The sequence below is a fragment of the Homalodisca vitripennis genome, chromosome 4, assembly GCF_021130785.1.
Source record: "Homalodisca vitripennis isolate AUS2020 chromosome 4, UT_GWSS_2.1, whole genome shotgun sequence".
Classification (NCBI taxonomy): Eukaryota; Metazoa; Arthropoda; class Insecta; order Hemiptera; family Cicadellidae; genus Homalodisca; species Homalodisca vitripennis.
In genome coordinates this window covers 164,540,312-164,553,377 of record NC_060210.1, presented here as the reverse complement: position 1 = coordinate 164,553,377, position 13,066 = coordinate 164,540,312, and the positions used below count along the sequence as shown (strand labels likewise).

The 13,066-nt window shown below is 33.7% G+C and overlaps 2 protein-coding genes across 4 annotated transcripts in view; both read right to left on the bottom strand.

Moving 5' to 3' along the window:
* Positions 1 to 13,066, bottom strand: part of LOC124360510 (neurobeachin-like protein 1) — a 545,778-nt gene that overhangs the window by 25,081 nt on the left and 507,631 nt on the right. For all 3 annotated transcript variants that reach the window (XM_046814200.1, XM_046814202.1, XM_046814201.1), the window contains exon 2: positions 1,211 to 1,335. In XM_046814200.1, the coding sequence (XP_046670156.1) occupies positions 1,211 to 1,283 (73 nt within the window). In that variant the 5' untranslated portion in view covers positions 1,284 to 1,335. The remainder of the gene's footprint in view (positions 1 to 1,210; positions 1,336 to 13,066) is intronic.
* LOC124360516 (larval cuticle protein A2B-like) lies at positions 2,671 to 4,495 on the bottom strand. The gene is made up of 2 exons (XM_046814209.1): positions 4,341 to 4,495; positions 2,671 to 3,393 (listed from the first exon to the last, which is right to left on the bottom strand). Exons 1-2 carry the CDS (start codon positions 4,353 to 4,355, stop codon positions 2,914 to 2,916), a joined length of 495 nt encoding a protein of 164 aa, XP_046670165.1. The 5' UTR covers positions 4,356 to 4,495; the 3' UTR covers positions 2,671 to 2,913.

Here is a 13,066-nt window from a genome sequence, read left to right as displayed (position 1 = left end):
TTGTCTTTATTTTATGAGTAAATAAATTATTTAATTTCTTTAAAACTGGCTTGTGTTGTATTTATTGATTTGTTCACATTGAATTAACTTTGAATTTTTATATATGTTATTGGTTTTTAACTTTTTTTAAGTGTTAAAACAAGGGTGAGCATGTTAAACACATGCTGATAATTACAGTAAGTCTCTACTTTTATTCATATTTTTTACGTTTCGAACATTCTTAAGCATTTATATTTACTCGTATTTTGTAATGTATCGAGACCCAGAGATAATTCTTAGTACCATATAAGTCTTTTAGGTAGGGGGGAGGGATGCCGAAATGTTGGTTCGCTTACACTAGAAAAATGTCTAGAACCGGTCCTGAACATGAGTGTATCCAGGGGAGAGAATAATCTTCCCTGAAATTGTGGAATGTAACTTGTCAAATGAACAATTAGTATGAATCACACAATACGTGGAACAAATTTGTAGATGTTCTCAATTAAGTTTTCTAGTTATCATTGTAATATTAAAAGTTACTATGGATAATAGTAATTACACAGGTCAGTTCTAACCCTCCCTCAAAATAAGATTCTGGGGAGTCCCCAGAATACCCCTACTTGGTGGTATGTATCACATTTAGTAGAAACCACAGTCTACTACTGTACTTAAAGAAAAATATGTAACATACCAACACTATTTTTCTTTGCTGCATGGAATAAAACAAACCATAGATCAGTTCATGCAATGAAATGAACATGGTACAAAAATATAATGTAAAAACTGATTGTATTGTATATATTATATGATTCTGTTTTTCAGCAATCATTAATAATGTATAGATAATAAAAAAAAAAACAAATTAGATCGTTTATACACTTCCACGTTAGTGGCTTTGAAACAAGCATAACGGTTAAAAAAATGTGTTAAAGTTGTTAAAAAAACTATTAAGTGCAATGCAAACATTCTAACTGAAAGATACAAAGTTACAACTGTATATTGACATGTGATGCCTTTTAACTAGAGTACAAATGCTCATAGCAATAGAGACAACCATAAAATTAAGATATGCCGCCAGATAGATGTTTTAGTGACTTTTGAAATTAACATAAGCCTGATTTGTTTTTATTTAAGAATTTATATTAGGTTATTCTCTAAGCTTATATTTTGTTGTAAATGTAAATGTACACAATATGTAATATTGACTATTCACTTGAGTACTTGTCTGTACCTGTGTTATCACGAAGGTTGCTCGCGTCGGTGTGGCTGCTGAAGTGCAGGTTAGGGCACAACTTTAGACGCATGCGCAGGGAGTTCTCGTGATGAGACAGCTTCCAGTGGCATTCTTCTTGTGAGCTGAAACAATTCAAAACCCCTTTATGTTGTGATGTATAGAACAGCAGTTGCAGCATTTTATTTGCAGTTGTCTTACATTATTTCATGTATGAGTCCTGAACTGTGGTTTTTTTACTATTTAATTCAAAATACTGCATATAACAAGTTATAATAGTATAATAATAAGTATATAAAGTTAAATATCCTCCTTATCCCTAAAAATATAAAAATTGGCCTTTCTTTAACAAAATTATGCAGTTAAACCAATGTAAAATAGTTTAACATGTTGACTACGGCAGGCGTATTATGGTGCAGAATCAGGCTGAGAGCAGTTGATCTCACTCAGTATGGAGCTGGAGTAAAGGTGTTAAGTGGATGAGTTTATTAGGGATAACATATTAACTATCAATACATCTGTTAAAAACAGAAGCAAATTTATCTAGAATAGTACTGCTAAAGTAAAACTGAAAGGGTAAAACCTTCCTTGCCTTGATGTTAAAATTATATTTGGAAATGATTGGCAATATTAATTTTGATAGGGAATCTATTTTTTGTGTGTCCAGAATCTTAATTTTATATGCAACACAGTAAATTAATATTTCAAATTATATAAATATAACATTTTTCCAACATAAATATGCGCTCAATTTATTTAGAAAATACCTTACTGTTATAAAGAGGGCAATTAGTAATTGTAATACTGGTATTTACAAGGTTATAAAAAGTCAGTTATAGTTAAAATTAGAGATTTATATAAGGATGACACACAGAATATATACAACTATTGCAAAGTATAATGTCATAAAACACAAAGTATAAAACCGTAAACAAAAGTACTTTTCTACTTTAACCCCTCCCCCCATTAAGGCAGTTGAAAATATATTACAGCATAAACAGTTGAAAATATATCGTAATGTTTGAGGATGCTGTGGATGCTGAAGTAGACTTTCGTTACAGGGTCATTTACAAAATATATTTAGAAATAAATGTTGCATTTCACTGCTAGATTGAAACAGAAGAATCGCCTGGATGCAAAAGTAACCCATTACCACATTGGAGATTTTCTCTCCTGCTCCATGGTGGAATACCTTCATATTATTATTTATTGGTTAAGATGAAAAAACATATTTATTAGTAAAAACAACTATAATGTTTTGTTTGAAAAAAAAGAAAAATATTGAGATTCATTGGTTATATCACCGTATATTTTTCTATCTAGATTAGAAAAAAAGGAAAATCTCACAACATGTACAGCATGTAACTCTACAATTAAAGAAGTTTCTTATGGATTGACAAGTACAAAACTCTTCATGGACTGTAATAGAAGGATATGATTAAATTAACAATAGGTTTTTTTATATACATTGATTTTATTGTAATTACATATGATACACAATGCTTACATTAAACCATGGATGTAACGTTAACATTGATTGGATAGCATGGCTTACTTAGAGAAAGGATAGAAACAAGAGTAAGGGAGATGAATGATGATGACATATTAGAGAATCAAGATGATGGTGGAAATGAATGAGATGAGATCAATGTTGGGAAGAGGTTCTGAGTGTTGAGACGAGGTAGAGTGTGGTGTGGTCGTATCTAGACGGCGACCGCAGCAGGTACGACAGCGGCGGGCAGCTCCCTCTGGACCACGGCGTTGAAGCCGTTGACAGGGTCGGCGTAGTAGTTGACGGTACGGCGAGCACCATCGGGTTCAATCAGACTGTAGGAGCCCTTGACCACGCCACCGTCTCTAGCCTCCTGCTGCACCTTGGAGTCGCCGGTCAGAGTGTCTTGTACGGAGTAGGCGTACTGGTACTGTGGGAAGGCGTCCAGCTCCTCGACCTTGGCGACGGGGGCGACCACGGCGGCGGGAGCGGGAACTGCTCGGACAGCGGCCAGAGGGGCGGCGACAGGGGCGGCCAAGGGGGCGGCAGTCCTCACGGGTAGTGCGGGACCCACGGCGGCGAAGGGAGAACTGTAAGCGGCGTAAGGCGAGGCGAAGGCAACCCCTGGAAAGGCTAGCGGCGCTACGGCCGACATAGCGGACCCGAAAACACAGACGGCGAGGAAGGTGATCTGTGGATAATAGTGCGATCAGTTTTTACATCCATTTCAGGATGTATAACATAATAATCAACATGACACATTATATAAGTAGGCTTAGTCTGTAAACCTTATTATGATAAATGCGTTCCTTACGATACAAAACAAAAACACTTTATGGTTAGTTTGGGATCAATAGAATTGTTTGAATGTTTAAAAAAACTTCTTTCGTTTATAGACCGAGTATCAAAAAAAAAAAAAAGCCCATAAATACATGTCATTAATTGCTATAAATATAATAAAGTAAATTTGTACCAATATCTATAATTACAAATACGTTACTATATGGCGGGGGAACAAATAACACGAGAAGAAACCCTGTTGCTAAGTAAAAATTAATTTTAAACCCATTCCATTAAACCCACTATGGAAGTTTTGGTATTTTAAAATGCCCTGTTTCCTTGATTATACTTTATATTACAAAAGTTGATCTACCTCTCCGTCTACCAGGGGGAATGAAATTATGAGTTTGGGCACCTATACCGTAACCCCGGATGCGCCACTGCGTTACACTAAAATGTATTTATTGCCTCAAAGAATATGGATTAAAAATGCAAAGAAAAATTAAACACGCACTTGTACATCACTCCGTAACAAACAAATCTACAGGCAGAGGTAAAAAGTTTAGTCTAAAGCGGATTTCACTGCACATGTGAACATTTCCTAAAAAAATATTCAAATTAGATGAAAATTAAGTTTGTATTGATTACTATCGAGTATCAATAATTGTAAACGACATTATGCCCTAGCTTATAATCCATAATAGTTCAATGATTTATTGGTAAGTAAAAAGTAAGTTGTATAGACTTAAATGCAGAGAAAAAGATTGCACTTGTTGAATAGACACCTACATACTTATCTAATTATAAAATAAGAATAAAAGACAGAGAGCACGGTAGAGCACTGCACACTCGACTTACCTGTAAGTAAGCCATGGCGGTTGTTGCCTGAAGCTCTGTCTCCAGGGGTTATATAGCAGCCTGGGGCACTCTACGGAATATTAAACAGCTGCTTCGAGTTGGCGAAACCCCGATGGGTAACGTGCTACACCTATTGTTGTATCGGTTATACAAGATTATACTATACAAGGTCGTACGCAGTAATTCTGAAACGTTAATTACGACGTTACACGATACACATTTTAACAATTTAACAATTTAATAGATATTCTGACTGTTACATCCCATAGAGTAAAACAGAGTTGGACTGTTGTATCGGTTATACAAGATTATACTACACAAGGTCGTACGCAGTAATTCTGAAACGTTAATTACGACGTTACACGATACACATTTTAACAATTTACTACATATTCTGACTGTTACATCCCATAGAGTAAAACAGAGTTGGACTGTTGTATCGGTTATACAAGATTATACTACACAAGGTCATACGCAGTAATTCTGAAACGTTAATTACGACGTTACACGATACACATTTTAACAATTTTAATAGATATTCTGACTGTTACATCCCATAGAGTAAAACAGAGTTGGACTGTTGTATCGGTTATACAAGATTATACTACACAAGGTCATACGCAGTAATTCTGAAACGTTAATTACGACGTTACACGATACACATTTTAACAATTTAATAGATATTCTGACTGTTACATCCCATAGAGTAAAACAGAGTTGGACTGTTGTATCGGTTATACAAGATTATACTACACAAGGTCGTACGCAGTAATTCTGAAACGTTAATTACGACGTTACACGATACACATTTTAACAATTTAATACATATTCTGACTGTTACATCCCATAGAGTAAAACAGAGTTGGACTGTTGTATCGGTTATACAAGATTATACTACACAAGGTCGTACGCAGTAATTCTGAAACGTTAATTACGACGTTACACGAAACACATTTTAACAATTTAATACATATTCTGACTGTTACATCCCATAGAGTAAAACAGAGTTGGACTGTTGTATCGGTTATACAAGATTATACTACACAAGGTCGTACGCAGTAATTCTGAAACGTTAATTACGACGTTACACGAAACACATTTTAACAATTTAATACATATTCTGACTGTTACATCCCATAGAGTAAAACAGAGTTGGACTGTTGTATCGGTTATACAAGATTATACTACACAAGGTCGTACGCAGTAATTCTGAAACGTTAATTACGACGTTACACGAAACACATTTTAACAATTTAATACATATTCTGACTGTTACATCCCATAGAGTAAAACAGAGTTGGACTGTTGTATCGGTTATACAAGATTATACTACACAAGGTCGTACGCAGTAATTCTGAAACGTTAATTACGACGTTACACGAAACACATTTTAACAATTTAATAGATATTCTGACTGTTACATCCCATAGAGTAAAACAGAGTTGGACTGTTGTATCGGTTATACAAGATTATACTACACAAGGTCGTACGCAGTAATTCTGAAACGTTAATTACGACGTTACACGATACACATTTTAACAATTTAATACATATTCTGACTGTTACATCCCATAGAGTAAAACAGAGTTGGACTGTTGTATCGGTTATACAAGATTATACTACACAAGGTCGTACGCAGTAATTCTGAAACGTTAATTACGACGTTACACGATACACATTTTAACAATTTAATACATATTCTGACTGTTACATCCCATAGAGTAAAACAGAGTTGGACTGTTGTATCGGTTATACAAGATTATACTACACAAGGTCGTACGCAGTAATTCTGAAACGTTAATTACGACGTTACACGATACACATTTTAACAATTTAATACATATTCTGACTGTTACATCCCATAGAGTAAAACAGAGTTATGCAGTCCGTTATACGTCCAAAATGCAACAAGTATAACCAGTTTTAGAATTTAAAAAAAAATGGAATAAAGGATACTTAAAGGTATAAGTAATAACAACTGTGAACATTGAATGATGTATGTAACGTGGTTAAATTTGATTATATAGTTTTAAATTGTACAAGATCGTAGGTAATGTATTGATATTGTATAACATGGACCACTTCGTTAATAACGGCTCTACAGTAGAACAAGCTGAATAAAATAAATTAGGAGCTTCACATGATGGGGTATACCGAAGCAGTCTAGGCAACGTGTAAACTTAAAAATTCATATATGTTTACAGAGAACCTACCTGTACAGAGTACCAATAACGTAGCCGCCCGTGAAGTTGCTACGCAATAAAGAAACACTAATAATAAAATCAATATTTATAGTTCGTGATTTATTAGATGTAATTAGTGCTCCAACTCTCTTAGTGCGGTTTCCATTCAAGCGTTTTAACCAAACGATTTTTTAGTCGTTTATTTTAAACACTAAAAAATTGTATTTTAGTACATTATATTTATTTATGTTTACAAATTAGTACATTGCTCGATCATATTATATTGAAATTGTTACGCCAAACAACCAAATAAATCCTGTTTTTAGAGTAGGGCCTACCATCTTAATGGATTAAAAATAAATCAGTAGCAACTACCGAAATCTTATACAATATTCAGATTTAAATATTGTGACATTTTACTTACAAATCGATTTATCTCATATTCTGATCGAGTTCAAAGAAACCGACACGGAGATGGCAGCATTTTTCAATGGCCTTCGTCTACCTAACTATGCGATCTAGTGCCTTTTAAAAAGGAGATCCATTTGACGCTTCTGCTACACCGGAACGAATTGCGTGCTAAGACGCGAGTAACAACTATTAGCGTAGAAATATTTTATATCAATCAGTGGCCCACTTGACGTGCGTAATTTAGAAAGCGCAAAATCGAATAATAAAGTTTTGCACGAATGTAAAAACTAGGGTAGACGGGAACAGTCCAAAACTCCGTTTCACTGTGCTCTTGTTTTAATGTATCTTCGAATCGAAACATTCTTTACATATATCCACAAGCAATTTTCACAAAATAATAATAATAATAAACAAAATAAATATCTGACACAAAAATTATGTTTGAAGGTTTTAAATTTATTCCAAGCTATTCGACTAACCATTGAAACTACTGCTCGGTTAACAGTTGTCTAATAAATTCGTATAATTCTAAAATATTATTATTTTTAATTATACTTTATTAGTTAAAGAAACAAAAAAGTTATAATAAAGTGATTGCTGGCAACTTCAACTCAACATTGAGGTCGTAACAGTATACGTACTACTCCAAAATTGGTTAAACTAATTTTTCTATTTATAATTATTCAACCTTACAACCTATTACTAAGTGTTAAACAAGATTTTACTGTATGTTTACTGTTTCAGGTGCAAGACCTTCTCTTTAAAATAAATATATTACGCGGCGGAGAAATGTTTCATTGGGCATCCTCTGTGTGGAGCATCCTCCCTCCTTCGTTTCCCAAAGTCGTAAACTAAACTAACCTACGATAGAGATATGATATAAGTTGGTGTTATTCCTAGGCTGAAGACAAGGAAACAAGGGAAATGCAGTGAATAGGAATATAAAGTACGGATATACACGGTACAAATGAGACCCCCTTAGTTAAAACTCCTTCCCTCCTTCGCCTTTCAAGGTAGTCCACTAAACCCACCTACGATAGAGATCTGATTGGAGTTATTCCTAGGCTGAAGACAAGGAAACGTAATGCAATGTAATTGTGTGGAGCTCCTTCCCGTCTTCGCTTCCAAAGGTCGCCCACTAATACAGAATTGATATAAATTGGTGTTATTCTTAGATTGAAGACAAGGAAGCAAGGGTAATACAGCGAACAGGGATATGAAGTAAGGATATTCACGGTACAAATCAGACTCCTGTGTGTGGGTTTTTTTTCTTCCTTCGCGTTCTAAAGTTACCCACTAAAATCTCCTCGGCTTCAACAACTTCTAGCCAGAAGACTTGTTCTTTGACCTTCCTTATCAGAACTATTTCAAACTTTATATCATTGTCTCGCAGTGGTGGCTCTATTGTCGGACAGATTTGCCTCAGTTCCATTTTTCCAAACACCATGATTTGTTCCAGAAGGTTGTTGGTGCCAAACCTGCTGCCCATGTCACTGTAAAGGACCTATCTCTTTACTATCAGAGTACAGGACTGTTATAATCTAGTACTTTGTATAGATTACATAGATACGCTACATCTGTATCTGGCGTTAATACTTTTCATAAATGCTTAGAATATATAATAACCATTATCACAAAACAAAGTATTCATTCCAGGACATCACTCCTACGACAGAATGAGAAAATACTTTTTTACTTTTCTGCAAAAAGAATGCATTTTGTATATAAATTAAACTTAAAATGTGCTTCCTACGATATTCTGTTTTAATAAATGATTTGGAAAATATGTACCGTAAAAAATAATAATACGGAATTACATTACATTCTTGACGGCTCATGAGTTTAACACATCCAAAGCTTAGCATTATATTGAGTTACATGAATGTTTAAGCACTTATGAAAATGTTATAACTTGAGTAAAATTATATATGTAAAATTGTGCAAATAAATAATCGTTTTTAGAAATTCCAGTTTAATTGAAATTAAACAACATGCTATTTGACGAGGATATCACAAAAATTACGTCAGGGATAGTTCAATTAGCAACACGACATTTGGTTTCAAGTATTATACGCACTTACATCAACATTCCAAACGTCCGTATAGAAATGTCAAGAGATCCAATAGCGGTTTCGTCGATACACAAACACAAGGCTATAATTTACCTGGCCCAGACTCGACAAGAATTTATTCTCACGACCGTAATATCAATCAAACGGGTCACTAGTAGATCTCCTTCGGCCGGCAACATGTACCAGTGTAGCCTAGGCGGTCAATATATCTCAGTTTAGTGTTAGGGTCGCCAGGAATTAGATTACACTTTAGCACAGGGCGTGGGATAAATACACCAAAGCATTCATTACTATGTGTGCTTTATAAGTGCAGACAAGTTCAGATTAATTAATAGTCGGATATTTTTATTAGATTTATCTGTTTAATTCAAGGATTTTAATAAGTTAAAACACTGATTGTTTTAGATCGATTTAAAAAGATTCGTCCCTAAAACTCGATTTACACGAATAGATGCTATTGATCTTCCAAAAGCCTTAAAATGCCCATGGATAGAGAACATGCAATTCTAATATAGTTTAGAGTCTATAAAGTATTTTTAGAACATGTACAAAACGTCCCGAGACGGTTAAATATGTTTGAAAACATTTAAGTTAAAAGTGCAAAAAATTTGGTGCAAAGTGTCTGGATATATAAATATAATTTAACACATATTTAGTGACCCGATACTTCCTTCCTACGGGCCGCAAGATGTTAGTAGAAAATCTTAAATGAAGACATAATACTATGCCGCAAACTCGACTTCAAAGGGACATCTTTTATATTCTACCTAAGTCTAAAAAAAACTATAAAAATAAGGTATTTGAGATACTACATTAAAAAAGGTACAGCTTTTAATTTGAGCTTCGATCAGCCAATGTAATTTTACGCAGGTATTCTTCGGCAAATCCACAACAAATTTCCATTATTTAACAAATTCAACTTATATACTCAGTGGCGCTAGTTGTAGTGGAGGTTTAAATGAGACGTTATCATAACGGTTAAAATATGAAACCGTAATATTTTTGCAAATCATATTTTTCTTTGCTTTACACACTCACTTAAAACCTACCGTCAGACACACTAGTAATAGTTATAACACCATTGGTAAGTAGATTAAGAAAATGAAAATCGCTACTTTCTCATTATGGTCAGCTACTGGTTTAACATTTGCGGGTCTGAAAATTGGTCATAAATGTGTCAAGCTGAGAAAAGTTATCGCTGTTGATACTGATATTGCGAGCATCGATCTTGCAACCGAGAATGTCAAATGGTTCATATTTAGGTAGTGGTTTATAATAGGTGTGTTTTTACAGTTTTACAATCAACGTTTATACGCCTATTCAGGGACATGTTCATGAATAATCAGGGACATAATCCGGAGTGTAATAATGATGAGTGTATTAAGAATTAAAGGGAATTAGTAAGTGTTCAGCAGAAAAGAGCCATGCATAGATAAACAAATATTCATCTAAACCATCGTACAGACCAGAGGTCAAAATTATTAATGTTCTTAATATTATATATTATTATATTATTATTATTAATATTAATGAATTATAATAGCTTGTATTGCTATACGTCAGATTGTAATTTAACTTTGAATAGTCGTGTTTATACGTAGTCCAAAATAACCCTTGAACGCAGGCTGACTCAAATAAACCCAGAAATAATAAATTTCACGTTGCAAAATAACCAAAGGCAAAGACACTAATAAAATACTTCAAAATGCTGAATCAATCGGCTATATATAATTTTATGTGCAATGAAATTGCAATTTAATTGTTTGGAACCATGCAGGAGTAGATATTCTGAATGTCTTTATAAGAAGTAATTGAAGATTGGGAATATCGCATATTGGTGCCGTAAATGTAGCGCTTAAATATATCCGGTTTTGTATGATGTTTAAGACAGTCAAGATATGTTCCATTTAAAATATCAAGTAATTTACAAAACTGAACAAGAGTAGAGTAAATAATATTTTGGGAAAGCGTTGTACTTGATAGTGCAAATACTGCATATATTTGATTTTTGTATGACTATAAATGAATCTAACCAACTGTATTCCGAAAATGTTCCGTAGAAATACAAAACTACGTTTGGTCTAATGTAAAAATAAAAGTTGCACAATATTGAAGGGTTAAGTATTTGACAATCAAAGAGAAGCAAATATTGAATTTATATAATTTCCATCTGGTTAGGAATAGATCTAACCAATGTGTAATCAGAAATTCTTTTCTAGAAATTTAAATCTACCTTTGAACTAATTACGACAAAAAATTCAACCTTATTAAAATTGAGAGTGAGGGAGAAGCACAATTTTCTAAAAAAGGAATAAGCACTTTGTCAGTATGCTAAAAAACATTTTATTTTTATTCGAGTAAGCATAACAGGACTACAGAGTAATCCGTAATCAAAGTACAAAGTTAAAAGTTCGAGAAATTTAGTATGTATTTAAGAAAAGTTACAATTCAGCTAAATTACTATTCATCCTTACTCTAGAATATAATTTTATCAAGCTTAAAGATAATAGTGTTAGATATACTGAGGTAGCTAATTGCATTGTTTGGAAACACTTGAACCTCTTTTGGAATGGACCTCTTTTCACCTTTCAAAAAGTATGTGGGAGCGACGCACGTAGATAAATAAGTGATTAGAGAAAGTGTGCTATCATAAACCAGCGGAAAGTATAATAATAACCACCAGAAGGATAAAATACTGTAAAAACATCTACTAAAAGTGTTTATTAATTATTGAATTAAGATTAAGGATATGAAGCTATACAGGGTGATTTCGATAAAAGTGCGCATTTTTTCAGGGTTGATAGAGGATGTGAATACAAACATTTTTTCCAGTACACATGGTGTCGCAAATGTTTCGTTTCCGAAAAAATTTAGAATTTATAAAACACATCCTGTAGACAACACGTAGTTGCTACCTTTGAAATTCGGCCAGAAAAAACGCACAGATACTGAAACTAATAATGTGTTTTTCTTTCTAATTACTAATAAAATAACCACTTGGTGGAAACAAGAATGTAAAGAAAATTAATTAAGCAGTAGAGAGAGGAGAAAATACATTAAGATAGTAGATGTTACGAAGAGCTCAACCTTGCATCGATACAAACGGGAGAAATTATGAACATTTTTTTGTAATAATAATTTTTACTTTTTTTGTTCACATATGGTTCTTTTATGTGTTAGTAAGATATAAATCAAGTTTTGTTTTAGCAGCTTTGCATTTAGGCCAAATCACAAAGGGAATACTACGTGTTGTCTACAAGGAGGTGTATTACAAATTCTCAATGTTTCTCGGAAATGAAATATTTGCTACCCTATATGTATTAGAAAAAACATTTTTATTCACATTCTCTATCAATCTTGAAAAATGCGCTATTTTATCGGAATCACCCTATTACAAGTAAAGTCAAGCAGAAGTACGCCACACCACGTGTAACGTACTGGCTTAGCAGAATATCAAGTTGTATAGATTATTTAATTCTCAAGATATCCTGTGAACAGATAGACATACTGACAATCATACAGAAAATATACTACAGAAAGTCTCCCCGGCAGGCAACAGAGAAATTGTGTCAGCCTACTGAGACATGACGCTCTGCCAAATTCCATGATTAGATATGCACCACCAGTAGAATTTGCAAACTTGCAATACAACTTTTTTTGTATATGTAAAAAATTAATGTTCATGCAAAATTTAAAGCATAAAGATGAGGCATAAATCATAAAGTCTATAGATCAGTTAGTTTTCGAAATATCATGCGGACTTTGCTAACGCTCATCTAGTAAGGTATATACGGTAAGAACTACGTAACGCCGGCAGAACAATTAAGTAAGCACACATTTTATATTATGGCACATTAGTACTTTAGCTATTACGCAGGTGCGATTTACATGCACGAGATTAAATAAAGTGGCTGGTCTAATAGCAGCATTACTGGCATCTTCGAGGAGTTAGGTGTGATCTGAAGGCAAGCCAATCAAGATTAGAATTCACGCGTACTGTCGTGAATGTTCTACATGAATTAAAAATGATATAAAGTGGTTTGTCTATCAGCCACATTAC